Below are 27,259 nucleotides of genomic sequence, written 5' to 3'. Positions count from 1 at the left end.
GAATAAAAACATTCAAAGCCCTGACACGTCTTTTAGATTGTGGAAAGATTTTGGCGAAGCGATAAACTTTTTTTCTGTAGCTCGAAGAGGAAAGTACTCACCCAAATAGGAAACTTCATCGAATAGTCAAGCTCTCTAATAATTTTTTTTTTTTTTCCTTCTCTTCATAGTTAGATCCTTTGATATCAAGTGTGAAAATCCATCGTCAAACTTTTGTGGGGATAGACCTAGCTTTCAATCATACCGAGCTTTTTATTTGCTAATTTTTTTCGCTGCCTCAGATTGTATTATTCATTCGTTACGTTTATCGAGGATCTTTAGTTTTGACAAAGAGTCTAGTTCGCGATGTACCATACCCATATGCGTGGAATCCCAACCCTCGTAACTTCAGCAGTAAATGTTTCTGATACTGTTTCTGCCTACGAGAGGATTGCTAGGAGAAATGATGACGATTCATCATCTTCCTCTGTATCCAGCACGAAAAATAGTAAGTCAGCCAAGTGTACAGGCTCCAAACAAGAATGTCAACTGCCTACAAATTCCAGTCACAGCACTAGTGTGACTGTTGGTGTGGCCGTTGCGGTACCCGTAGCTGTCATTATAATCGTGCTGGCCGTGGTTCTGTACGTTGTTTATAAGAGAAGTAAAAGGGAAGCTGAGGAGGATAACGATCCAGATTTCGAAGGTGACTCTGAATATTTACCCGCAATGCACCAATATCCATCAGAACTGAATCATCCGTACTCCAGTGACTCTCAAGACTTCGTGGAAAAAGCTTTTCAACAGCCTCCTTCGGACCCATTTGCTAATAGCATGGATGGAAGCAGATATAATATGAAAAGTGCTACTCCACCTGGAAATACCGGACGTTGGTACGTAGATCCGTTCCAACTTCCACAGGAAACGAGTGATTCTAACAGTCTGAGGGATTTTGCCATGAGAGTACAAAGCGATGGATTTGGAGGGTATAAAGTGGCTGCAAATTCCAGAAATGCTAGTTCATTGTCTTTACATCCTGATAACTTTTCGAATCACACGGCAATAAGAGCGTGTTYGAGGTTTCAAGAAAGCGAAAGCTCGGAATCCTACTCCAGTCCCATCGATAATAGTCACATTTCAAATGGCTTTGCTACTGAAGATGCATACAGGCAACCAGCATTTCTTGATAAAGAGAGTAGTTTAGCTACAGTAAGCAAAGAGACTAAAGTTTCGAACAAGTTAGATGAATCGCCCAATAACGACGCATTCGAGTTTGAATTTGATAACGAACTAGGGAACCCTCAAAGAAAGAGCATGCAGGTTGGTATGAATGATAACTACGAACTCCAGGATATCAAAGATCCTGAACATGTGGATGTCAGTAGCTCTAACAAAGGCGAAAACGATGACTATTATGTGTCACGCTTATCAGCTAATGAGGAAGAAGATATACAAAGAATGAAAAGTATTTATCAAGTTTATTTGGATAGAACCAAAACAGTAAAAGACGAACAAGAGAGACAGCAACAACAGAGTGTGAATGTCTTGACAAGAGGTGAACCTTGCATGGACAGTGCGGGTCAAAATCCACTACCTTCTATCCAGATTGGCAACGAAGATCCTACTGATGTGCCAGAGGCTGACCAGTACCAAGAACAATACCCAGTACAAAATGCACTTGCTGTAAATGATGTAAATTCAAATGCGCATGGCCTAGAAACAGCTCAACACCAAGACCAATACTTAACACATGACACCCTCGCCGTAAATGGTACAGAAGGAGCAGCTACTAATAGAATTGCTTCCTCCATTTATTCTATGGCAATCCAGCCAGTAAATGATGAAGTACAATATCAACAACAGCAACAATCGCCAATATATGGTGACTTCCAGCAACAACCACAACAAGGATACCCCATGCAAGCAACGCAGAACCAACAGTGGTACGGTGCCCCAGTTCCTCAGCAACAACAATATAATCATCCCCAAACGCTAGAAACTATTGGGGAATTACCCACGCCTGCATATCTAGCTCAATCAGCTTCCTCTCACTCTTTAACATCTTTCAAGGGACCAAACAAACAACAACTTCTTCAATTGCAAACTGCTCGGTTGAATGGTACCGCGTTAAATCCCGTAGATCATCCAGGAATGTTTTACTCACCCGCGAATGATACCTATTACGCTCCACAACAGCAGGGTCAATTCACAAAAACCAATGAAAGCGGAGCTGTTCCCTCGCCATATCAATTAAGACAAAGTGTGGTGATGACTAATCCTTCAGATTTAACGGCAAAACCATCATACAAACCAGCTGGCTCTTTCAGAAGCGTAAGCGCCACAAATTCAAGAAATAACAGTCTAACCACACAAAATAACTCGTATCAGTATCTCCAGCAGCAGCAGCAGCAGCAGCATTACAACTCTCGTGTTAGTGGGATATTAGAAGAAACCGATGTTGTACAACCCCCAAGTGTTGGCGGTATTTTACCACATAGTGGTTCACAGGACGATTTAAGAAGACAATTAGGTTCTTCTCATAATTACGCAATCAATTGATATTGAGTAATGATAGGACGGGTCACTGGATAGTTACACTGATGTTCTTTATTGTAGAAATTTTTGCAAGTTGTGTATTTATACTAATTAAGATATGTATATAGGATTTTTTTCTAAGTATATTTTAAGTTTGAAGGATCAAGTATTGCTAGTTAGTATTTCGATTGTATTTTAATTCGTGGAAATTGTCTTTTTAAACATTCGTTGATTCTTCATGATTCCTATGTTATTTAACATGTTTTGAACCTCACGGCATTTGTTGTTGCTGTTGTTGTTGCTCTTTTCTTAACCGTAAATTTGCTGTGTACATAAATATTATATCCAATATTGAGAGAAGTAATCTATTTATATAATTCAATTACGAAAAGTCAAAATCGTCGATTTGGTTTCTGTATCTTAACACAGTTTTCTTAATCTTAGAGTTATCAACCCAAGTAACGTAGTCTTCCATATTCCTTGTCACAAGGTAAGCAGGATCGTTTATTAGATTAGGACCTACACGAACATGGCCTTGTTCAATGAACTTGACTGCATCTTGTATGGTTTCTGCCATTTTCATTCTGTGCATAATTACAGGCAATCGTCTTCTACACATAGCGCTGACGGTAATTTTATTCTCTAGATCAGATATCTTGGATTTTGTAGTCAAAACACCCATGGCATATAGCTTATCTAATAATAATTGTTCGTGTTTCCTACGAAATGGATCAGTAGGAGACAGCAATGATAACTTGTTAGCGAGGCGACGAATATCACCGCAAATTCTATTGTATTTATGATAATCTTCACGATTTTGAATATGATATGTTCTCATGACCTGAGTGTCGCGATGACCTTGGTCCTGCTTCCACTCGAGGAAATCAACTTTTTTCAGCAGTTTCTGTTCATGATGCTTTAGTTTTCTAACCATGGTTACTTTCTATTCTATCTACCTTCCTTCTCTGTAGCTATTCTGGTACCTTTAACCAATAAATCTTAAATTACTCCATGAATTTTTTCTGCGATGAGCTTACAATTGTGGGAAAAAAATTTCACTGCAAATAGAGGGTAACAGAAAAAAAAAAAGAGATAGCTAGGAGACAACATAGTTAACTAGGCAGTGTCGAAGATCGCGTGATATTAAGGTGAGTAGAGCCCTTGTTAAAGGATAGAGGTAAGCCTATGTCATTTATTCAAAAGAGATTACTGTCGCAGACTAAATTATTACGCTCCCATGTGGGGTCACTACCGCTTTACACATCGCCAGAAGTTCAGGTTTCCATGAGTACACTGTCTATACCAAGGATTATTAGAAAGGGAAGAGCTTCATTGAATATATCACAGAACATTACTGTAGAGGGTCCCAAAGGGAAACTATCCATTGAAGTCCCTGATTTCTTGCAGTTGGACAGGGATGAAAAGCACGGTAAAATAAATGTTGTGATTCAAAATGCAGAGGATAAGTACCAGCGTTCCATGTGGGGTACGGTAAGGTCACTTATAAATAACCACATCATTGGTGTTACTGAAGGGCATCTTGCCGTCCTCAGATTCGTAGGAACAGGGTACAGGGCCCAATTGGAAAACGATGGGAGGTTTGTTAATATAAAGGTGGGTGCGTCTATTAAACAGGGATTGGACGTTCCTGAAAATATTGTTGTCAAATCACCTGCTCCTACATCTCTGATCATAGAAGGGTGTGACAAACAGCAAGTTCTTCTCTTTGCTGCGAAATTGAGGAAGTTCCATCCACCAGAACCATATAAAGGTAAAGGTATTTATGTTAATGGCGAAACAATAAAATTAAAAGATAAGAAAATCAAATAATAAGGTAATTCTATTTGTTTTTCAATTCCTCACTGAAATATTTGTATGACATGTATATCTATTTTTTTTCATATACTTTATAGGGAGTACCTTGTAAATATCCTATGTAATTAAGAAAATAAATTATGAATATTCTTTGAAAAGCGGTCATCCTGAATACGTTGAAGTGTAGTTAAAGAAACTTCTGTGTGTAACGAGTTACATTGTTTTTTGCTGTTTTAAGATCTGCTTGGCTAAAGATTTATTATTTATTTTATGTTTTGTCGTTCGGAGATATGCTTAAAAAAAAAGTGTAAAATAAAGGAACAAAATACTACTGGTGTAGTTGAAATTGAAATTAATTATTAGATATTTAGATTAATATGTAGCATCTCGGATAAAAAAACAAAACTGCACTAAGGCTTCACTTCCTTTTACAAAAAAGCAACCAGATCATTTATAATACAAGGATACCTAAAAGTACAGCTGCATATTCAAAACCACAACTTGTTCCAAATTGAAAAATAGCTCATCATGTTCACTACGACCGCTTCTTTATTAATAAAGACTGAGAAGATTCAGACCATTGGAAAACCATGAAAGAAACAAAAGTGAAAATAAAAGTAAAGTATTACAACCTGGAAATCAAATCATACATTATCATTATTACTGTTATTACTATTATTAATATCATCAACATATTATTGGTATTATTATTGGTATTATTATTGGCGATATTATTGGCGATATTATTATTATTTATTATTATCATTATTACTAATAATATTATTAGTACCATCGTTACCATTATTAATTGGTTTTTCTTTTTACTTTTTTTTCAGTAATTTTTTCATTTTGGCAACTTTGAAAATGATTATTCAATTGGAACATTTAAATAGCTTCTTAAATTTGCCGAAGAGCCCAGTTTTCTTCTTCTTCGAGTCTTCAGATGTGGACGTCAGAGGAGAAGCTGTTTGCTTCTTTGGAACTTTTGTAGAAAGTTGTTTTTTAGGCTCTTTAGTAGAATGCTTCTTTTCCTTAGTGGATTCAGATCTTTTGATCTCTTTAGAGACCTTCTCTTCATGTCTCTTTTTCTTTTTATCTTTTTCTTCAGAAGCTGCTGGTGATCTCCTAGCTTTAACTTCAGCTTTTTCTCCCATGGCCTGCTTCGAGTCCTTCTTAACAGTTGGGTCTAGAGTATGAGTTTCTTCTTGTTTGACCTTACTTTCTGCTTCTTTAGAAGTGTCTAACGCAGCACCGGTAGGTTCACGCTTTTCCACCAATTCGGGTTGGACGGTCTTACCCACTGGTTCAATTTTTGGTGGTTCAGCGATAGATTCCTGCGTTTCTGGAACAGGTTGGGCTTCAGCTTCATTTATGACAGGTGTGATTGTTTCTAATTCAGAAGCAGGCTCGTCCACTTTAGGAGCAATTTCCTTAGTTTCTTCACTTGGCTCGTCTGCTAAAGGAAGTTCAGTAATGTTTTCCACAACTGGCTCTCCAATAATAGGTTCAACAGCAGGCTCAACGACAGGCTCCTTCTTGTTTAGCCTTTCGTTCAATTCCTTGGCATCGACGTTTCTAATTTCGCTGAACTCTTTGATTTCATTTGGATTGGAGACAAGAACAGGACCTGGGCCACCTATAAAATTCTCTAATGAAGCAGTGTTTGCATTTTGGTCAATTGGAAGGATATGAAAGTCACCTGGATTTTCACTGGCGGCATCTAGTGGTTCCGCCACCGGTGTTTCTTCCCTCGAGGTACCTGTGACATCTTCTGTAGTGGTTCCAGCTAAACCGTCTTCGTCTTCCTTTTCTTCTTCATCACCTTCCTGACTCTCATTAGATGTCTTGTTATTCTTGTTGGTTTTCTTCTTTAACTTAGATCTTCTCTTTTTGTTGTTTCTTTTACCCTTCTTTCTATTACTAGTGGAAGGGGGCCCCGCAACACGAGCAGGCTTACCACATAGCAGACCGCCAGCCTCTGGAATTCTACTAGCGCCAACAACTTCTTGCGTTTCGACCAAGTCAGTAATTTGAATGAAATTGTTTTCAATTCCCTCACTGACATGCTCCTTTCCAAACGAATCACTAACACACCAAACTCCGTCCACAATAAACTTAAATTGGAACTTATCGTTTTTACTAGCCAATCTGACTGGCATAGTAATTTCGAAATCGCCCCGGGCAGTTTTCACCAGGGGCAAAGTTCCTCTCCACTCATCAAACGTCCCTGTTAAAATAACGTCTTTGGGGCCAGCAGGCCAGCTAAAAGTGTAGTCAAACACGAGATCGTTGCTCATATCTATTATCAAGTTCAAATTTGTCGCGATCTTGATGTCGTTTGTTCAAGAGAATCACAAACTCAATAACAAAAAATGGTACGGGCCTTCTTATCCTTGTCGGTGGTGATGTTTACTTGGCGATGAGATTGAGTTTCAACAATTTGGACAACGCCACTTTCTGCCAGTCGGGTAATACAGTTTCTTAAAATAGTACCTTACCTAGCCTAAAGAACTCGGTAGAACATTCATCAACTCTGCAATTCTAGCAGTGCTGCTCTACTTAAGCTGACTGATTACGCAAGAGGCTTATGAATCGATCACAGACCATGTCTCTATTTCCCACGTGCTGTAGCTAAAATAAGCGAAAGCGTTACTGATCTGCTAAGACGTACCCCCTGCCCCCTTTTTGTATTAAGTAATGGAACTATCTGTGTTGTTGACCTGTAAAGGTCACGACACATTTCGGTATTTCATTTCTTTTAAATGTAACGATATCAGGTATGGGAAGTTTTTAGAAATTCTCTTGATGGATTTAGGAATCCACGAATGATAATCGGCAGTAATGCGTACTAATATAAATCCTTTTATCCTCTTTTCATATGTTATCGTTTATTGATCTGCTTAAATTATCAATCCTCACGCTTTAACTTTCATTAGACCTAGTGGCTGCTTGAATCTTGTTTACAAATCTTGTAATTTACGCCATCTCTTACCACCTAGTAACATAAGTAAACTCCCCAATCTGTTATATTAGGAATCAATGAGTAATGACTGCCTTTCTGAACGAGAACTATATCGATATCAAACTTGGGAGCCTGTGCATATGTCGTCGCGCCTGCCGTAAACGCTCTGTTAAATATATAATTTCAGAAATATATTTATTCGTATACGTTAGAATGCATGATTTATTATTTTCGTTTTTATTCGTACATGATACTAACTGAATCATATACGAATATCCAAATCTGGTAACTGTCAAAGATAAGGTAAAAGTTCTATTAATTGTAAACTATTTGCAATTAATACATATGGAGGTGAATTAACCCGATACCTTGTAATTCAGGTGTGAACTATGCTTTTACCATTGGGTTTCGTACAACCAATCAGCATGCGTTTTAGATACCTCTTTTATACTTTAAGAAAGAACTGCTTCTTCTTGATTATTATTTAACTACTAATTTCCAACATCTGGGCAATATTTTCTAATTGTGCAAATTGTGTGGCATGACCAGAGGAACCTGTCATCGAGAAAGTTCTGACCTGGTAATGTGACGTTTCTTCTGAGAGATTGTTGCAACGTAATATTATGGGCGTGTGGTCTAGTGGTATGATTCTCGCTTTGGGCAATTACCTGTTTAACAGCAGATATGCAAAGCATGCGAGAGGCCCTGGGTTCAATTCCCAGCTCGCCCCATTTTTTTGTATTTGAAAAATACGATGAACGCGTTAATAATACCTTAGGCAAATCTCGAGAATTAGAACACCTGTAATGCTTCATATTTGCGTCGTGGTTTTTTTTCCTAAAGCTGATTTAAAGCCCATAGACATTCGTACATAGAACAGATATGCTTGTCGGAGTGAGCGGTACAAAGTTTTGTGGGTGCGAAGACGTGATTAAGATATTAGCCAATAATTTTGATTTTGAATTACTCAATCATCGTGACAATCCTGATGATATTTTAGACTATGCGACCAAAAATTACACAAGAAACTTGGTCGTGCCTCTAGAAACATTATCATTACTGGAGAAACTGGAGAAACGGCCTTTTTTTGTTCACCTTTCCATCGATGCTTCGATCACTACAAGAGTTAAATTATACAGGACACTGAATAAAGTGGAAAATTTGTCACTGGAGCAAATAGTTCAAGCCATTGACGAACATGATTTTCAAGCTGATGGTATCAAGTTAAGGGAGAGATCGCATTTGAAGTTTAAAATAGTCAATAAAGACCGTGACCAAATTAAGCAAAACTTAATTGATAGTATTACCATCCAATTTAAGATTCTTAATAACGGCAAACAAGCAAATACAGAAATGGTCCCACCAATGAGACCTAGTTGGGATAGCTATTTCATGAAGCTGGCCACATTAGCGGCATCTCGTTCTAATTGCATGAAGCGTAGAGTCGGTTGTGTAATCGTAAGGGAGTGCAGAGTTATTGCCACTGGTTATAATGGGACGCCCCGTCATTTGACAAATTGTTTCAACGGGGGTTGTCCACGTTGCAATGATGGTGACTCCAAAAACTTACACACTTGTCTCTGTCTACATGCAGAAGAAAATGCGTTACTAGAAGCCGGTARGGACCGTGTAGGTCAAAATGCGACTTTATATTGTGATACTTGTCCCTGCCTAACATGCTCCGTAAAGATCGTTCAGACAGGAATCAGCGAAGTGGTTTATAGCCAAACATACAGAATGGACGAAGAAAGCTTCAAAGTCTTGAGAAATGCAGGAATCACTGTTCGACAATTTAGTTTCATGGAAGAACCAAGGATAGTGATGGTTTGATAATTAGCGGTGCTCTTCTATTGGAAGTAACATAACATTTATAGACATACGAACATTACAACATTTCGTGGTATATCACACAAAACCAAAAACATCATTAGCCATTGAATGCCTTTCTTTTATACTGTTATATTTGTGTATAATTATGTATATTTATTTATGTAATTTGGTATTTAGTATTTATTCTCCCCTTAAAAACTACAGTACATTTGGAAAAAAAAAATACCACGGAAACATATGACTTAAGTGCCCGTTTGTATATTCGAAAAGACGGGTTCTGATAAACAAACTTCATTTCGTATTATTTGCCCCGCCAACTTATGCATGGTTTCATAGTCTTACTCGCTTTACCTTGCCTCAAATTGAACCAGTCTCTTGGTTCTAGCTTTTAACAAGATTCTGTGACCACAATCCTTACAACGGACTGGATCAGTTCTAGACAAGGATAATTTACTAGAACATTCAGCGCAAATATATTTCAAAGTAGCGGTTCTGGATTGGGAGGTACCTGCGGCAGCAGCATCTAAATTTGTTGGAATTTGGAACCCTTCGCGAGACATGGCTTAATATAGTTTAGTTATTGGAGACTTACACTATAAAAGTAAATGAAACTAGTCGATGACTTGACTTATGATGCCATTCTTAAATTATTCATTTTTAAAATTTTATTCTAGATGACAAAGAATAGAAAAAACAAAAAATCAATGTAAGATCATGTTTTACGGGATAGTAATTGATTTACCGTAGAAACGTACTTTTGCGACACCGTCTAGTTATGGTTCCGAATGACACTTATTCGCAGAGTCCTTATTAGTAACACTGGAAAGTTTGAGGTATCTGTATGATAGTGATGAAGGATTACAGTAGAGCAAATCAAATCACAAACGAAACCCAGCTTTTATAAAAACAACGTTCTGCCTCTTTGGTTCTTGCTTTGCTCATGTATCTTTTTGACATAAAAAAACGATCGTTAATTTCTTGCATCTTGATCCGCAAAGTCTTGGTCTCGAATAAATTTGACTGCAAATGAGAGTTCAAGAGCAAAACATCAACTAGAGTTCACGGAAGAAATTTGTGTTTCAATATTGAAAAAAAAGAAAATAAAACGCTAATGATGGCGGCTAAGTTTCTTATTTATAGATACCTGAAGTGAAAGGAAGCTTCTGCTCTGAAAAAAAAAACTTGATGGAAGAGTAAACCCCTTGTTAATTGTTTGTATTTCCTATATTTTTTTTTCTTTGAAGAAAATAGTTGCTTTCAAATACAATTGAAAGCAGGTCAGCGAAGTCGACAATTTTCAGCGGCAACGTGGTGAACAATTCAAGTGCAATAACGACTTTATATATATATATATCATTTATCAATGATATCATATCCTGTCCCTTGTATCGAGAAGTGTATCCAAGTGTGCACATGCGGACCAGCATATGTGAAAGGAAAAAAGGAGTTCATGGTGCCCAATATGTCAACGAAGCTTTGTATCAATCTTGTGAAAAGATCATTCTATCAAAGTAATCTAATCTGTTAACTTTCAATTAAAATACGGATCTTTCTAGGTTGAACTTGAAAATATCGAGTTATATTATATAATGTAAGTAATAATTAAAATTACAAAATGAAAAGATCATGAAAAAAATGAGATAGAAAAGGCTAAAAAACTCTGTTGCAACAACAGTCCATAGGACATTTGGTAGTCACAGCGTTCTGAAAACGAAAGAATAAATAATACTGTCTTTACTTTCTATGATTGAAAGTCGTGAGAAAAATACGTTTGTAGAAAAACAAAATAAAAAGGCAACGCACCATTAACATGCTTAGGCACTAAATGGTAACAGTGGCATATATTGTGTTCGTACTCGTTATTGTAGTGGCCGCATCAACAGATTGAGTTGGGTTGGTCAGGTAGACAGTACTATAGTAATCATCGTCATCATAATATACATAACAAGTGCCTTCTGAGCTCGAGACAGATATCGACTGAACAGAAGAAGATTGCGCTGGCGCAGATGTCGTTGTTCTAGAAATCGCGCTTACCTTGGAGGATGGTGTCAATGTGGAAGTAGTTCTCGTTGAGAAAGACTCTGTTTGAGTCGATTCGACGACGGATGTGGAGGGCGGTATAGCTGAAGAAGATGACGCCATCCTTGAGCTAGAAGTGGACTGAGTGTTTTCGTACTCTGAGCTTGATGACTCCAAAGTAATAATAGTGGAAACGTATGATGCCGAGGAAGAGGAAGATGGCAATGAGGAATAATCCGATGATGAAGAGGAGAAGGACGATGACACAAAAATCGATGAAGGAGAAGAGGATGATCCTGTGAAAGATGGTGAGGAAGAGGAGCTAGAAAAGGAAGGCGATGTAGTGGCAAGTGCACTTGATAATTGAATATTTTGCGATGATTCGACAGAAGATGTGGAAGTAGAAGAAGCCAAAGAATCAAAAGAAGTTGATGGAATAAGGGCAGATTCACTAGAGGAAGTAACTACTGGATCTGTTTGAGTGGCACTGGATTGTTCCGAAGTTGATATTGTTGAAACCTCTGTTATTTTTTCAGTGGTAGAAGAGACAACTGAATTTGCCAAAGTGACTGGATATACTCTGGTAGTTGTATAGGAAATTGTTTTGACCACAACTCTTGCAGGCGCAAGTGTTTTGGTGTAGACAGCATAACTGTAGACAACGCCATTGGAAGTAAAGAGTTTGACTGCTTCCCCGTTGTTGTTGGCATCGGTTAAGGAGAATAGAAAAAATAAAATATTAACGATTGTAATAAAATTGAAATTCATTGCGTTTTGTTGTGTGCGTAAAATAATTAATTTAAAGGAGCGGTTTGTTTTAACTCTTTGAAAGAGATTTATATGAATAAAAGGTAGTAAGGAATGACTGGAGTTAGCACTACAAAAGAGGGCTTATAATAAAATATAGTAAGGAATGACTGGGGCTAGCTTAAAATTGTGATGAAAAAATCAAAAATAATTACGCTTAAATGAAGGATTTTAGTTGGAGTTTCGAAAGTGCTTAATCAATGAAGTTTCTTTTGTTCAGTAGTGCTGTCTACTTATGAGGAAAAACGATAGTTGGTTATTTAGATCTATCCGATAACATAATAAGCTTAAGAGGAAGAATGGGTGAAACAAGTTGAATGACTTTCTTCCTTATATACCAAGTAGGTGAGAAGTAGTATTTTGTCATCTTTTGGAAGGATGTTTGGCTTTAAGGAGCAGCCAAGAAGTTGCTGGTTGTTTCGTGTTTGTGTTTTCATAAACCCGAAAAGAACTACTTACTGCTCGTCATTTATCTGGAAGGACTCTCACAGATATTCGACTCCCTCCTCTTTAGTCTTACAGCTATCAACCTCAACCATAGCTGCTCTCTTTTTTTTTTTTCAAATAGTTTATTTACTTTTCGCAGTTTCTTTGTTTACATTCGGTCAAAAGTGTAAACAAAAAAGAAACCAGCGGATATGTTCGAACCCGCATTTTTTTGATAAAAAAGAGACGAATCTCCTATTAGGATAAATTGGTAAAAGGTGGCTAAAGAACAATGGGAGGCAAGCTACGGAAGCACTGGAGCCGAGCCAAGATGTTTGATTACGTTATTCGATTAGGGGAACAAGCCATGATACGACGATTTTTAGGGTGACTCTGTAAACGCGGTTGTATTAGCTAATCGAATACGTTATTTTTAATTTGAGTATGAAGACACCCCACTCATGACCATCGAAGTTTGCAACAATAGTCTTCTGCGGATTGAGCGTTTGTTTCCGTACGCTTCTTTGTAAAAATCAGAGCATCCATAAAAGCTCAGTAAGAGTATTCAGTTTATTATAGTCCTGCCGTATTTGAATTAAAGTAAAAATATACATGTTTTTTATATATGCTAACAGAAAAGAGGATCGCCCTACATGAACCCATTATCATACACAACGTTGCCATCCTTGCTTACGCTTACACCGAATTCCAGGTCATCATCGGTAGTCATATCCCAAGTCTTATACACCATCATAAATGTAAAAACATTGCAGATGCTTCCAAAGAATAAGCCATCCAAGTAGTGCTTGAACCCTTCACATATCTGTGAAGAGAATGCGTAAACTAAAACTTGTCCTGCTACAAAGAAGAAAAGCCCCAATACAATTGCTCCTGTAGCCCATAGGTTTTGGACCACTATTAATGAAACCAGTAGTTGACAGATGACGAAAACCGCCAAGAAAATGGCATTGATTATATAGACGACGACAATCATCCCGGAAGCATCCATCGACGCTACTTTGTGATCAGTTATCCATGCTTTGAAAGTTAAAATAGAAGCTAGGAAGTTAGCTACAAATCCCAATAAGGAGGCTCCTCGAACCAATAGCATAGACTTTGTAGTCCCATCTTCCCAGATGTTGAAGCCTAAAAACCCATTTATTAATAAAGCCCAGCAACATGCGCCAGCAAATCCTATTTGTATGGCCACGAAGTAAGGATATGACGCAGAACCTGGAGGCGACACTCCACAATCCACTACCAGAGTAAATATGATCAATAATAAAGTCAGTTGGAAGAAGTACATATATTCAGACCTGCCAATAGCAGTGTATTTTTGTCTTATATTATAAAGTATGATTAGGATGACACCTAAGGCACCAATATTGATAAATGCGTTCCCGACATCAAAGATGACCGTATTGGCAAGATCAATTGATCTGGCATAACAACGTGGCAGTACACCAACATTTAAATTGGATGGATTAAAATCGTGTATGGTAGTCAAGTTCGATAGTATCAAATGCGTTTTCGATTTTATCACAGAACATAACGGTAGAGGAGTCTTGGAGCATATGGCAGCAAAATCACTAAATGCCATATTGTATTTCAGTTTTCGTGTTTTCGAAAAGTCTCTTCTTTCTAATCAAAATTATTTAGCAATATACGTCCCAAGCCAAGTCAACTTAACAAAATCACTCTTGATTTCCAGGTACAGCCTCCTCGCTTCTTTGTTATGCTTTTTTTTTAAATAAACTATTGCTGTATGCTATTTTTATACTAAAAATGGATCGATCGTTTTGATTTCGTGTCTTGTGAAACTTTTTCAATATTTAACCGTTTTAGGAAAGCGGAGCGGGCAACACTACAAGAATGTATAGTAGACTATTTGTGATAATAAAAACATAACATTCTCAGTGTTATTAGTATACCTAACAGAATAGCAAAGGATCAACCTTTCTTGAGAACACCACAGAATCAACACCGTATGCAAAATATTGTATAATGGAAATTACAAAAATAGGACTGTAACATCCGGACATCCGGAGAACACCCACACCGCTATAAAACTTGCGGTGAAATGCACATTGGATATTCAACGCCAACCGCGTCGGTAGAAAAAAAAGACACTATCCGCGACTGCACTGTGAGAGAGCGCCTAACGCCAGGCGGAGAGACCTCCTCCTGAGAGTCCCTTTGGTTAGTCGATGTCCTCGGTATGACTGCTCCGGTGGGCCACGCTCCCTCCTGGTAGGAGGTCCTCTGTGCCGCGAGAAATGGGAGAGTTCGTCAAGGCGCACTCGGAGATACATCTATAGTTATTAATGTAAATTTCAATTAGTATGCTAAATTTCACTATATTAACCCATATTGGAGGAGATTAAGCAAAAAACAATCAGTAATAATGGGTATGTGGACGAAGAGAATAGATGAGCTGTGTTATTTTTATTGTTAAGGATATGAGAGACTACCGCACAAATTCACATACTGTTGGAGAATATTTCAGAAATTGTTAGAATGCCAAACCACGTTGAACGAAATGATATTGCAATGCACCAATAATGTTGCGTGTTATCTTCGGCTTTGTTTTGTAATTTTATCATTGCATATACTAGAGGACATCAAGAACCATTTGGATTTATCATTACGGTAGTGTTGTAAACGTAAAGGAGGAACGCGAGTAGTAGAGCGTACTAGCTCTCATAAAATTAACGTTAATAATAACTACTGGAAAGTTTTAAAGCAAGGAGTTACCACTTCGATTTAGCTGCGATGATTACGTTGAGAATCTCGATTTTTTAATGGACGATTAGTTACTAACAAGCCCCTGCCATTGATATTTTTATCATTGTATTTTTTTATTCAGTTAACGTTCCAAAGACCAGAAAAACCTACTGTAAGGGTAAGGCCTGTCGTAAGCACACTCAACACAAGGTTACCCAATACAAAGCTGGTAAGGCTTCCTTGTTCGCTCAAGGTAAGAGACGTTATGACCGTAAACAAGCCGGTTTCGGTGGTCAAACCAAGCCTGTTTTCCACAAGAAAGCCAAGACTACCAAGAAGGTTGTTTTGAGATTGGAATGTGTCAAATGTAAGACCAGAGCTCAATTGACCTTGAAGAGATGTAAGCACTTCGAATTGGGTGGTGAAAAGAAGCAAAAGGGTCAAGCTTTGCAATTCTGAGAGTTGTTATGTTTATTGTTTTATTATATCTATATAGTTATACTCTGACCATTAGAAACTTTGTAAATTTTGCATACTTAACTCTTTAATATTTGAAAAAACCTGCCATTTGGCGTAAATTTTTAACTAGAATAATTTAAAGGATACAACCCTTGGAACTCGGTGGTTTAACCAACCGTCCCATTCGTTGCAAGCACTCGGATATACAGAATGTAAAGCTTGTAAAAGCAAGTTGCGTAAGTACGCTCTGTTCTGAGCAATACACGTATTACTATTATGATAAGCAAGATGTAAATAGTACGTATATAAAAAAAATGTAGATACAGCTGATTCCCAATATTTCATTTCGAAATGATCAACATCAGGCGCCCAGCAACGTTCAATCTATCTACGCTTGAGCACTACTAAAAATGGGAAAAGCATAGAATATTTAGCTTTCCCCTACAACCTTAAGAAAAAGCTGCATATGTTAGTGGTACATTCGCGATATTATTATGATGTTGGTCTCTTTAAAAAAACATAAAAGAAAACACTAATAACAATAATTAGAGAAGAAACTAAGTATGTGTAAATCCGCGACTTTTATACTGCGATTTTGAGAGTTTTTTTTCCTCTAGCCTTCCCGGCTTACCCTAGCGATCGATTTTGAAAGGGCCAGGGTAGGGCTAGCAACTAAGCAAATGGCAGCAAAAAATAAAGATCTAGTTCACTTTTTTCTAAGAGCTAACATTAGTGGCCACACAGATTAATGGCTCAATTTTTATAAACCTTGCCCATTAACCTCTTGGTATCTTTGGGAGGATATTTTTGATAAAGCACGTAATAACCCCACGTGATGGTGGAAACCGCGATAAAAATAACAGATTTATATGGTTCTTTCACGTCTAGGAATGGATACGGATAGGCTTGGCCTTTCTTTGGATCTATTAGGAAAGCTAGATACTGAAAATATGAAAATGCCAGGCTGGTTACAATAAACCACGCAGTATAATCCGATAGCTTAAACTTTGAGCCGGATCTGGATAAGTAGTGATCGGCCAGTAAATATAAGATGGGGTATAGGTGGATTGCCATATCAACTGTCACGGGTAAAGGCGTCTTTGCATTAGAATCAACGCCATGAAGAATTAAGCTGACGAAGAACAATCTTAACGGCCAATAAACGGTGGCCACAATAGATTCCATCACCAAAGAAACCGGTAAAGTAATGTGTCTACTGAAAAAGTCCGACTTTTCTTTGAAGCTCGGGTCGACTCTGCTTGTATTCTGTATAAAATAGTTAATGATATTAGCTGCATTATTAAAAATCGTCGCGATAATAGATATAACAGTTAAAAACTGCTTGTGACCAGCCTCACCCAAAGACGGGGGTAAAATGACAGATGTAGCTCTAATAGCCCCCCATGTGCTTGTCAAAAGACATAGGGTGTTTAGAGCTAGAGTGACGCGTGTTGGTTTGACTGATATGGTCGACGACATTGATGAAAATACGTCTTTTTTAGTGCAATCGTAAAAAGTAACAATGGTTACGGATACTCCAGAGGTTTTTACAAACAATTGATGGCTATTTGAGTAAAAGGTACTTATATATTTATCGGAGATCTTTTCCTTAAATGCGAAGCGCTAACTTTCCGGATCCGAAAATCCTGTCAAATTAAATAAGCGAGCACGAGAAGGCAAAAAGAGGCGATCTCCATGGTAATACTTCTTATTGGAACAATGTAATATTTGCTGTCACTGCACCTTGTGGTCTGCAACCGCTCTTGGAAACTGCGCTGTCCAATTTCAGCCTTCTTGTTCGCATGCATAACAGGTAAGGGTAACATCTGTATGAAAGCAGGGATTTTTAGGATATAATATGAACTCAAAAATCAATTTGTAAGAGATAGACACCAACGATGGCGAGCTGGCCCCTAAGAATCGCTACCAGCGTGAAAAAAGCGAGATTTATACTGAATCGACCAAAAATTCATACCAATTACCTGTAAACAAAGACGACAAATGAGCTTAGCCAGATGCAAGTACTCCGGATTTCTTTTGTTGAATAAGTTGGCAGAAACGTTTCCTGGTAAATCTCCAAACCGGGCCATATTTACTTTTTCAGTTCTCGCCAACGCTATGACGTGGTTTCATTACTAAGCACACACCTGAAAGCCAGAAGAGGCTTACAGACAATGAAAAGAGGGGCGGGGGCGTAACGGGTGGTAATGCTGCATTCTGTACACCATCTATAGAACATCATTTTTTAGAACATGGCGCATCAAAACTTGAGGGATCTGCAAGATCGTGTGTAACCTAAGGGTGCGTATGCGTCACTTTGCTGTGCATCGTGCAGATCCCTTAAAAAAGCGCCGAAGGAAGTTAGGTGAAAAATAGGAAGCCTTATGAGCTAGAAGAAGGCGATGATCTGCCCGAAAAAATGGCTCAACAATAAAGGGAGTGCAGTAGTTCCTACCAACAAGTTGTTGATGCATAGACGTAGTTTCCTGTTGGGGACCTAAAATGTACCCTTCAAAATTTAAAATCACCACGACAGCGGTCTTGGCTTAGCGATGAGCTTCCTAATGCGCCTTGATGTGGATGACAGTCTGCTTGTGCAAGTGTATAGATATCCTTGAGAAATAGGGAAAGAAAATTTACCCACTCCTATTTCCAAGGGCTTTCAGGTATCCCCTTTTAGAAATATGGTTCAGAGATTCCCTTAATTGCTGTCCGTCAAAAATATTATAAAACTGGATAAAAGATGAAGCATCAGAAGTTTCCGTGTCCTTCCTTCATGAATGTTGTTTCGTTTATTCTTTGATTTTTTGATTTATTTTCTTCCCTCCCCAAAGGAATCAATCAAAACATGAAATTCACATCAGTCTTCACCTTTTTTCTCGCTGCTTTAACAGCTTCTGCAACACCACTAGGGCTTTACAAGAGACAGACTACAAATGTATCCAGTAACAGTTCTAGTTCTGGCGGCGGTACAGTTCCAGTAATCATTACTGGAGGTTCTGCTGTATCCAGTAGTAGCCAGTCTAACGTGACCACCACTACTCTATTCAATTCTACTTCTACATTAAATGTCACTCAACTTTACCAAATTGCCTCTCAAGTCAACCAGACTTTACAAAGTGGGTCTTCTTCTGGTATTATTATTGTTACTAACTGGCAATCCATTGAAACTCTAAGTTTCTTCTGCTCAATTGTTTTTGATACATCCAAGACCATTGTCATTACTGAAAATTACTTGTGGGGTGTACCAATCTTAAGCAGTTCGCAAGCACAAGGTAGAGGTACTTTGGTTGCTGGCAGCGATAATGTTATATACTCTGGTGTTTTCGCACCATATACCGTTCCCGTGGGTGTTTCAAGCCAAAAGCAAGTTCAGTGGTTCTACGACGCATGTCAACCAACCTTGATTGCTAGTAACTCTACTATCAGACTTCAGTATTCTAACTTCACCAACACTCAGATATCTAGCTCCACTGGTACCAGTAGTACTTCAGGTGGTGCTGGTGGTGGTGCTTCAAACAGCTCTAGCAATTCTTCCTCTACCGCATCTAACTCATCTACTGCAGCTGGGGGGGCCGGGTCGTCATCTTCGTCTTCATCTTCATCTTCTGGTCCATTGGTTCCAATTATCTACGAAGAAGGCAACTCTCAAACTTTGATTCAATCGTTAGGCTCCAATATTCAGGGTCTAGTCGTGATCAGTTCTGGTACGAGCGGTAACAGTACTACAACATCATGGGCGTCGGTCCCCTTCCCAGTTGTTTATGCTATTGATGCGTCTTCCAGTCATGATGGTTCGAGTATTGGGTTCTTGAGCAACACAAGCGTCCCACAAGGCGCAGTCTCTGCCGGGTACTTATCACCAATTCAAGCTCAAACTTTGTTGTCTATCGCCATCAACAACAAGGTTACAAGTGCCAGTGACTTACAGAAGATTTTCCCAGCAAGTCAACAATAAACTGTAGCAAGAGAACAAACACAAAAAAGGCTTCATAATCACCAAATGAATAAAGACGATCATCTTTTTTTATAACTTTTTACTGATGCTAATATTTTGAGTACTGCTATCTTTTTTTTTTTTTTGTTAACGTCTGGTGGTACAGGTACATCAATTCTCTTCAATTTTCTTATGTTCGTTACAAAATTTCACTGTTTTTTTAAATAATGACTTTATAATTTAATATCTCTTTTCTTTATGCAATCGGTTTCACACAGGAGGGCGCTACCAAAATAAGGAAAAAAAAAGAAAGTAGATCAGGGGGGGTAGGGGCAAAAAGTATATAAGAAAAAGGTCGATGATGGGACAGGGATAACGAATCTTGCAATACATACTGTAGAACTAGCTGCAGTGTAAGAAGAAACAAAACATACATGAAGGTCAGTTATTTCATTCTCATATTAGTTAGTATATTCTCCATGGCACAGGCATCTTCTCTATCATCATACATCGTAACGTTCCCCAAGTCTGACACAGTTCTAGAGGAGGAGAACACCATTATAGAAGATGTAAAGAAGTACGTGGTAGAAATCGGCGGTAAAATCACACATGAGTACAGCCTGATCAAGGGCTTTACCGTGGACTTGCCTGATAACAGTCAAGTTCTGGACAGCTTAACAGAGCGTTTGAGCTATATCGAAAATAAGTTTGGCGCCAAGTGTAACCTAGAGAAGGACTCAGAAGTTCATGCGTTGAATCGTGATCATCCTGTTGCCTAAAGAGGTTAACTTTATGCAACTACAACTTTTTTTCTCCAATATATATATATATGTATATATATTCATATATGGTTTATATATGTTATGCAAGTAAATACATGGGTTCATTTTTTTCTTAACGGTAGTTTTCAAAAAAATCTTTGATACCGTTACCGATTCTCTTGGAGGCTTCAATCAACTGGTTATCATCTTTTGCATAAGCGATGGTTAGCCTCAAGAAATCCGAATGTTGCATTGAATACTCTAAAGAAACGGCCATTTTGTAACCAAGAACAAGTTTGACACCGTTTTTCACCAAGACTTCGTCCAGTTTATCCATCTGTTGTGGTATGTCTTCGGGGTTTCCGAGGTTCGCCCAGTTGATCTTGATGATGATAAACATGCCGGCGGAGGGTTCCATGACGCTGAATTGGCCGGCTTGGTAAGATTCAGTTTCGTACAAAGCTTTCAAGGTGACATTTTTCCTATGATTGTATTTGGAAGCGATCTGCATGATCCATTGCATCCAACTCTCGAACATAAGCTCTTTTAATGGAAGAGAGGAGGGCATGTTGGACTCGGCCATTGCCCTTATGGTGGAATAGACAATGGCCTGAGAAGCACCACTAGGAGCTCTTGTGGTGATGTCAGCCAACTCCAGGACTTTTTCTAAAATGAATCTGTTAGCAACGATAAAGGAGAGCCGCAAACCGGGAGCAAATATCTTGGAGAAAGTTTCTAAACGGATGACACGAGCGTCGGTATCCAAGGTCAAAAACGACTTCATCAAGAATTCATTCAAGTACCGTTCGGTGGTCACGCTGCTGGATTGGTAAGGGTTGTCCAATGGATTTTCCGGGTCAAATGGGGGGAAATACAAGTAGCCGTAGGGGTCGTCCTCGACAATGAGGAAATCATGCCTCTGAGCCAACTCGTAAATTTTTTCTCTTTTCCACTGGGGAACAGACATCCCCGTAGGGTTTTGGCCCGTGGCGATGGTGTAGAGGACTCTTGGCTTGTTCAGGTGGCTGTAGGGCCCCGTCGACCAGTTTTCTAGCAGCTCGGACAGGCAGTCGACGTCAACGCCTTGTGACTGCCTGTCCACGCTGAGGTTTATCTTGATGGGGACGACTGTCGCGCCCGTGGCCTCCACGTTGGAGATTGCCGGGGTGAAAGTGAATTCTTCAATCATCACGGTGGTGGTCTCATCGCAGAAGGTCTCGAAGACCTTATACATGGAGTCGTTGGAGCCACCGGACAGGATCACGTCCCAGTTTGAATCCGTCTTATCGGAGAAGGCTGGGCGGTTAATCCTGGCAACCATGTCTTTGGTAAAATGCAGCAGCGGTGGCAGACCTCTAGTTTCCGCGTACTGGAAAGAACGGGCGATGGGCAATTCGCCGGGAGACTCCAGGTCCAAGTGCGCCGTGGTGAACGAGTCGTGCCATTTTGGGTTCTCGTTGAAGGGCGTCTTCGATATTTTCAAGTCAATGGCCTCGATCGGGAAAAACTTTTCATGGGGCATCCCACCAGCCAGCTCGATGACGCCATCGGGCAGTTTGGAGGGATTCCAGAAACTTTTCAAGTGCCTGTTTTCCACCCGCTTGGAAAGAAATGGCTGAAACTTCTTCTTTAAAGAGGCATAGTCGAGAGGGGCAGTAGAACCGGCAGTCATTATGTGTTGTGCTTTGTAGTGCGAGCTTATGTGTGTGTGTGTGTGTGCGTGTTCAAAACAAGAGACACAAGAACCCAGATCAGAGTCCAGCTCTACGCTTTATCTAGACAAGAACACATAGATGTATCCACAATACAATGGCATATATATATACAGTGTAAACATATTAAACGCTTATCAGTTCGTTTACCCCAAAGAAAAACGGTTATCCGCGGCAACTCGCGGGTATACCCGCGAGTTGCCGCCAACCGTCGCCGTGGAGTGTGATCTAGAAGTGCGGCTACCGTCTTTTTTGCGCACGTGACCGAAAAGGGTCCAATTTGGGCAAGCACGGCACACACTGTCTCTTTCTTTCTGCTAAGATTCCGATTTTGACCTCTCCTAACACAATACAGACCACGGAAGCATATATACACCGTGGAACCTGTAATCAGGGACCCGTGTGGTTATGAACGCAGCAGCACCAATATAACAACATTCCTCACACACGTGCGCCGCCTCATTTACTGCACCGCACCACCGTAGCACGCCATATCTCTTTTCCCACGTGGTCCGCTCTTATCTGGGCTGTACAGCCCCACGCGGAGTCACTGCAGCCACGTGCCTAAGTCTATTACTATGACATCTTATACAAACACACACACACACACACACAGGTATATAACGCATACATAATACACATATCTACAGGGGCGGGGGTCGCCCGTCGCAGCCCGTCAATAGCATCGCACACTAAAAATGGCAACAGTAGTCCCACAGCAAGAACAACAACAGCAGCAGCAGCAGCAGAAGCAGCAGCAGCACAGAGGTAGGAGGCTCTCCGAAGAGATCGCCTCCCTTCTCAGGCTGAAAGAGTCCAGGAGACTCAACCCGGCCCCTTACTACACTCCACGCAAGGCCTCGCAATCGCAGTCGCTCAGCGAGTCCACCTTCAAGCAGTACAACGAGTACGTCAACGAGAAGGACTCGAACATGTCGCAGCACAACCGCGCGATGGCCGTCACACTGAACAAGCTTGCGCACCAGTTCTGGGAGAACGACTGCGCAATCGATGAAGACATCTTCGACGACTCTTCTGACGAAGAACAATACTGACTTTTTGCATCCCATCTATATACATTTCCCCTATACAGTACATAATGCATCGCATTCGATCTGATATAAAAACCACATTTCTGACGTTACCCAGCTGGAGAGCTCGTGCTTTTCCTTTTTTTTTTTTTTCTTCCCATTTTCTTTTACGATCCGCACAACCTGAGAGGAAAAAGTAGAACAAAACAATACACTGATGGTTCGTATATTTGAGGTTTAGGAGCCTCCCCTTTCTTGCATGTTCCAAGCGCAAACCGTTCATTGAGTGTTCTGTGACTGGTTTTCATGTGGATGCCATAATAGAGAACACTAACAAAAGACTTTCGCGCACCCTCCTTTACCTTTCTCCCTTTGCTTCGCTCTCCTCCTCTCCCCTCCCCTCTTATCCATGTCTAGGCCCATGGTAAGCACTACTCTAGCAGTCAACAACCTCACCAACACGAACGCAAACGTGAACGTGAACGCTGCCAAGCACCTCTACCACCAGGCCGTCGACTCACCCGCAAGATCCTCAATGACTGCCACAACCGCTATCAACTCCAACGGCAACTCCGCCAGAGACGACTCGACCATTGTCGGGCTGCACTACAAGATCGGTAAAAAAATAGGCGAGGGCTCGTTCGGTGTCCTCTTCGAAGGTACCAACATGATCAACGGCGTGCCTGTCGCGATCAAGTTCGAGCCCAGGAAGACTGAGGCTCCTCAATTGCGAGACGAATACAAAACCTACAAGATTCTTAACGGGACGCCCAATATCCCATACGCGTACTACTTCGGTCAAGAAGGCCTGCACAACATCTTGGTAATTGACCTTTTGGGCCCCTCCTTGGAGGACTTGTTCGACTGGTGCAGCAGGAAGTTCTCCGTGAAAACTGTTGTCCAAGTCGCTGTGCAAATGATTACTTTGATCGAGGACCTGCACGCGCATGATCTGATCTACCGTGATATCAAGCCGGACAACTTCCTGATCGGTAGACCCGGCCAACCCGATGCGAACAACATTCATTTGATCGACTTCGGCATGGCTAAGCAGTACCGTGACCCGAAGACCAAGCAGCATATCCCGTACAGAGAGAAAAAATCGCTGAGCGGTACTGCCAGATACATGTCCATCAACACTCACTTGGGAAGGGAACAATCAAGGAGAGACGATATGGAAGCCCTGGGCCACGTTTTCTTTTATTTCTTAAGAGGCCATTTGCCTTGGCAGGGCCTGAAAGCACCGAACAATAAGCAAAAATACGAAAAAATTGGTGAAAAAAAAAGGTCCACCAACGTGTACGATCTAGCCCAAGGTTTGCCCGTACAATTCGGAAGGTATTTGGAAATCGTCAGAAGTCTTTCCTTCGAAGAATGTCCCGATTACGAAGGCTACAGGAAGCTACTACTCTCTGTATTGGATGACTTGGGTGAAACAGCGGACGGCCAGTACGATTGGATGAAATTGAATGACGGCCGTGGCTGGGACCTTAACATAAACAAGAAACCGAACCTACATGGTTATGGTCATCCTAATCCACCAAACGACAAATCAAGGAGACATAGAAACAAGCAGCTTCAACTTCAACAGCAGCAACAGCAACAGCAGCAGCAGCAGCAGCAGCAACAGCAACAGCAGCAGCAGCAGCAGCAGCAACAGCAACTAGAGCAGCAACAACAACAGCAGCAACTAGAGCAGCAGCAGCAACAGCAGCAACAGCAACAGCAGAATGCTCAGAAAAATGATGCTGATTTACGCAATTCTCAATATAAACCAAAACTAGACCCCACCTCTTATGAAGCATACCAGCATCAGACCCAACAAAAGTATTTGCAAGAACAACAGAAGAGACAGCAACAACAGCAGCAGCAACAGCAACCACAGCAACTACAACAGCTCCGTGTTCCAGGCCAACCTCAACCTCAACTCCAATCCCAACCCCAACCCCAATCCCAACAATTCGGTGCCACTCGCTACCAACCGCAACAACAACCCTCCGCTGCTCTAAGAACCCCTCATCAACAACTAAATGATGATAGTTCAAGCTTAGCAGCTTCCCGCAAGGGCTTCTTCCAAAAGTTAGGCTGTTGCTGAAAGAAAAAAAAATGACTTTCTTTACGTAATTGATGTCTCACATCTTTATAAAATGAGTATATCTATATATCTTACACCGAACGACATTTATCATATTTATTCAATTTTTCCCCTCAAGCATTACGTAAGGTCAATAACCTCTGATCGCTTGGTCCGTGAGGGCTCCTTCTCATCGTCAAGTACCACAATTTCCAATAAGTCGTCGTTATAATCATTTATCTGATCTTTACTACTCTTTTTCTCTCCACACCAACGATCATCCTTATACCTTCTTTCGGCTGCCAAGGCTGCCATCTCTCTTGGAGTTTTGCTCCTGTTGGGAGACGGCTGTCCTCCCAGACTCAGAGTCCCCAACTTGACACCTTTGCCCCTTCGTCTCACTATCCCCGTATTAGTACTCACCCCCGTCATGGGATACTTACTCGAAACTACATTCGGTCTCCCGCCAAGACGTTGGCCGTTACCCAAGAACGCGTCATGTAGGCCCCTCTGTTCAATAACCCATTGCCTCACAATCAGCTCGTCTAACTTATCATAAAACTTTTTGTCATGGGGCCCAAATAAGTTGTGAGTTAATTCGTGCAACATGGTGCCCATTATAGATTCCATCGGTAGAAACTGAACCTCGTCCGTGGGACATCGTAGTCGTAACATTATCTTTAGTCCACGATTAACGTTCATACCCAAAAGTCGTTGGTCGCGAGGGTAAAATTCCACAAGACTAACCACTTTAAAGTTGTTTTCCTTCATTAAGTAGGACACTTTATGTGCAACTTCCTTCATTATTTTTAGTGCATATTCCTGATCGGGCTTACGTTGCAAAACGGCTACATTCCGAATATGAGGGTTCTTGTGAGCTGCTATTCCCTGGGATCCGGTCATATCATTGCATCTACTTGGTCGGCTTCTGTTTTTTTTTTATTTTGCCCTCATTTACCTTTTTATTATTCTGAACTGTTTTTAAATTGTCTTAAAACAGAGCGCAATTAGAAAAAGTGTCAAATTTTATTCACCAAACCACTAGATTACTAGTATAGTGAATTGAGAAAAAGAAAAAAAAGATAGACAAGGAGCGTACCAATGGGGAAAAAAAAGAGCAAGAGCCAAGTACGTTCTAATGACACTAGTGGCGCTGCCGCTTCTTTCAAGAAGGCAACATCTTTGCCACCTTTGGGGAATAAGCTAGGTAGTGCAAGTTTCACAGCTATAAACACACTAACAAAACCTGCATTGTTCTCATTTTACGACGAAGATATCACTAAGAATGAAGGCGACGTCTATGATAAGACGTTGCTGTCCAATGCTTCTCAGTTGGAAATGGTTGCACCCCCTGACGCAGTGAAACACGAGAGATCGCTGTATGTGAAAATAATCAATTTCATTGCAGCAATATTTATCCTCTTTATAGCGGGGGTTCTTTTCCCCACGGTATCAGAGTGCTTATTTGATAACGATCAGCTGGCAAAAGGAGATATCGTATCTTTTCTGCAACATGGGTTAGCATTAAAGAATAAGTTTGTTTCGGACCCCAACGTGGTACCGGATTGGGCTGTCTTTGGTATTGAAGGTGTTATCTTGGGGTCTATAGTACCATTCATCGATTGTTTTGTCAAGTGCCGTCGCCTTCCAAATACTAGGTCATCAATGTATAAGAACTCGTTGGGATCATTCATTAGGTGTGCTAATACCCTTTTAGGTATAATATTTGGTATTAGGAAAATTGAATGGTCTTCCTCCTTGCAGGCAGCTGGTGCATGGAGCTTGTTGAATATCGTCTTGTGGTTGTTTTTTGATGGCACCCTAACTGTCTTGATTTCAGGTCTAGTCGTCGGTGCGATTAGTGCATTTAGTTGCACTCAATATGTCTCGCAATTGTCGCAGACCTTATATTTTATAGATTTCTATTTTTTTGGTTTTTTGATGTTTAGCAAGTTGGGCAGATATTTATTCGATTAAATATTGCTCTTCAAGATATATAGACAGATTGATATCCATAAGTAAAATATAACGAATTTTGAGCCTCATCTATCCACCCTTTGACCAAGTGTACAAAAAGATAACAAAAATACATCAAAGCATAAGAGTTATAAAAAGTAGACCGTACAAATATGTATAGATATACATWGATAGTTGTTACCGGCAAAATGAATATTGGAATGCAAGGCTC

At 40.1% G+C, this 27,259-nt stretch overlaps 15 protein-coding genes and 1 non-coding gene across 16 annotated transcripts; 9 read left to right on the top strand and 7 right to left on the bottom strand.

Annotated features, from left to right (window-relative positions):
* Positions 1-345: 345 nt before the first annotated feature.
* SKG6 (Skg6p) lies at positions 346-2,538 on the top strand (the record flags this gene model as incomplete). The annotated part of the gene is made up of 1 exon (XM_018365672.1): positions 346-2,538. The coding sequence occupies one exon, from the start codon at positions 346-348 to the stop codon at positions 2,536-2,538; it is 2,193 nt and encodes a 730-aa protein (XP_018221927.1).
* A 358-nt stretch (positions 2,539-2,896) lies between these two features.
* IMP3 (snoRNA-binding rRNA-processing protein IMP3) lies at positions 2,897-3,448 on the bottom strand (the record flags this gene model as incomplete). Its single annotated transcript, XM_018365671.1, has 1 exon — positions 2,897-3,448. The coding sequence occupies one exon, from the start codon at positions 3,446-3,448 to the stop codon at positions 2,897-2,899; it is 552 nt and encodes a 183-aa protein (XP_018221926.1).
* A 251-nt stretch (positions 3,449-3,699) lies between these two features.
* MRPL6 (mitochondrial 54S ribosomal protein uL6m) lies at positions 3,700-4,344 on the top strand (the record flags this gene model as incomplete). Its single annotated transcript, XM_018365670.1, has 1 exon — positions 3,700-4,344. One exon carries the CDS (start codon positions 3,700-3,702, stop codon positions 4,342-4,344), a length of 645 nt encoding a protein of 214 aa, XP_018221925.1.
* An 857-nt stretch (positions 4,345-5,201) lies between these two features.
* On the bottom strand, positions 5,202-6,626 carry CRP1 (Crp1p; the record flags this gene model as incomplete). The annotated part of the gene is made up of 1 exon (XM_018365669.1): positions 5,202-6,626. One exon carries the CDS (start codon positions 6,624-6,626, stop codon positions 5,202-5,204), a length of 1,425 nt encoding a protein of 474 aa, XP_018221924.1.
* A 1,290-nt stretch (positions 6,627-7,916) lies between these two features.
* DI49_2548 lies at positions 7,917-8,021 on the top strand. Its single transcript has 2 exons — positions 7,917-7,953; positions 7,985-8,021. It is a non-coding gene; the product is annotated as a tRNA-Pro (tRNA).
* A 152-nt stretch (positions 8,022-8,173) lies between these two features.
* DCD1 (deoxycytidine monophosphate deaminase) lies at positions 8,174-9,121 on the top strand (the record flags this gene model as incomplete). Its single annotated transcript, XM_018365668.1, has 1 exon — positions 8,174-9,121. One exon carries the CDS (start codon positions 8,174-8,176, stop codon positions 9,119-9,121), a length of 948 nt encoding a protein of 315 aa, XP_018221923.1.
* A 347-nt stretch (positions 9,122-9,468) lies between these two features.
* RPC10 (DNA-directed RNA polymerase core subunit RPC10) lies at positions 9,469-9,681 on the bottom strand (the record flags this gene model as incomplete). Its single annotated transcript, XM_018365667.1, has 1 exon — positions 9,469-9,681. One exon carries the CDS (start codon positions 9,679-9,681, stop codon positions 9,469-9,471), a length of 213 nt encoding a protein of 70 aa, XP_018221922.1.
* A 1,261-nt stretch (positions 9,682-10,942) lies between these two features.
* On the bottom strand, positions 10,943-11,908 carry DSE2 (Dse2p; the record flags this gene model as incomplete). Its single annotated transcript, XM_018365666.1, has 1 exon — positions 10,943-11,908. One exon carries the CDS (start codon positions 11,906-11,908, stop codon positions 10,943-10,945), a length of 966 nt encoding a protein of 321 aa, XP_018221921.1.
* A 1,114-nt stretch (positions 11,909-13,022) lies between these two features.
* CHS7 (Chs7p) lies at positions 13,023-13,973 on the bottom strand (the record flags this gene model as incomplete). The annotated part of the gene is made up of 1 exon (XM_018365665.1): positions 13,023-13,973. The coding sequence occupies one exon, from the start codon at positions 13,971-13,973 to the stop codon at positions 13,023-13,025; it is 951 nt and encodes a 316-aa protein (XP_018221920.1).
* A 2,336-nt stretch (positions 13,974-16,309) lies between these two features.
* DI49_2543 (uncharacterized protein) lies at positions 16,310-17,035 on the bottom strand (the record flags this gene model as incomplete). The annotated part of the gene is made up of 1 exon (XM_018365664.1): positions 16,310-17,035. One exon carries the CDS (start codon positions 17,033-17,035, stop codon positions 16,310-16,312), a length of 726 nt encoding a protein of 241 aa, XP_018221919.1.
* A 1,369-nt stretch (positions 17,036-18,404) lies between these two features.
* On the top strand, positions 18,405-19,514 carry SPS100 (Sps100p; the record flags this gene model as incomplete). The annotated part of the gene is made up of 1 exon (XM_018365663.1): positions 18,405-19,514. One exon carries the CDS (start codon positions 18,405-18,407, stop codon positions 19,512-19,514), a length of 1,110 nt encoding a protein of 369 aa, XP_018221918.1.
* A 413-nt stretch (positions 19,515-19,927) lies between these two features.
* Positions 19,928-20,272, top strand: DI49_2541 (uncharacterized protein; the record flags this gene model as incomplete). The annotated part of the gene is made up of 1 exon (XM_018365662.1): positions 19,928-20,272. The coding sequence occupies one exon, from the start codon at positions 19,928-19,930 to the stop codon at positions 20,270-20,272; it is 345 nt and encodes a 114-aa protein (XP_018221917.1).
* A 2,392-nt stretch (positions 20,273-22,664) lies between these two features.
* Positions 22,665-23,021, top strand: SPL2 (Spl2p; the record flags this gene model as incomplete). Its single annotated transcript, XM_018365661.1, has 1 exon — positions 22,665-23,021. The coding sequence occupies one exon, from the start codon at positions 22,665-22,667 to the stop codon at positions 23,019-23,021; it is 357 nt and encodes a 118-aa protein (XP_018221916.1).
* Positions 23,022-23,406: 385 nt separating this feature from the next.
* On the top strand, positions 23,407-25,092 carry YCK1 (serine/threonine protein kinase YCK1; the record flags this gene model as incomplete). Its single annotated transcript, XM_018365660.1, has 1 exon — positions 23,407-25,092. One exon carries the CDS (start codon positions 23,407-23,409, stop codon positions 25,090-25,092), a length of 1,686 nt encoding a protein of 561 aa, XP_018221915.1.
* Positions 25,093-25,212: 120 nt separating this feature from the next.
* WSS1 (metalloendopeptidase WSS1) lies at positions 25,213-25,974 on the bottom strand (the record flags this gene model as incomplete). Its single annotated transcript, XM_018365659.1, has 1 exon — positions 25,213-25,974. The coding sequence occupies one exon, from the start codon at positions 25,972-25,974 to the stop codon at positions 25,213-25,215; it is 762 nt and encodes a 253-aa protein (XP_018221914.1).
* A 198-nt stretch (positions 25,975-26,172) lies between these two features.
* On the top strand, positions 26,173-27,048 carry NSG1 (Nsg1p; the record flags this gene model as incomplete). Its single annotated transcript, XM_018365658.1, has 1 exon — positions 26,173-27,048. One exon carries the CDS (start codon positions 26,173-26,175, stop codon positions 27,046-27,048), a length of 876 nt encoding a protein of 291 aa, XP_018221913.1.
* Between the last annotated feature and the right edge of the window lie 211 nt (positions 27,049-27,259).

This window comes from Saccharomyces eubayanus, chromosome XV (assembly GCF_001298625.1).
Source record: "Saccharomyces eubayanus strain FM1318 chromosome XV, whole genome shotgun sequence".
Taxonomy (NCBI): Eukaryota; Fungi; Ascomycota; class Saccharomycetes; order Saccharomycetales; family Saccharomycetaceae; genus Saccharomyces; species Saccharomyces eubayanus.
The sequence above is the reverse complement of the archived record's forward strand: the minus strand, read 5'-3'. Positions and strand labels throughout refer to the sequence as shown.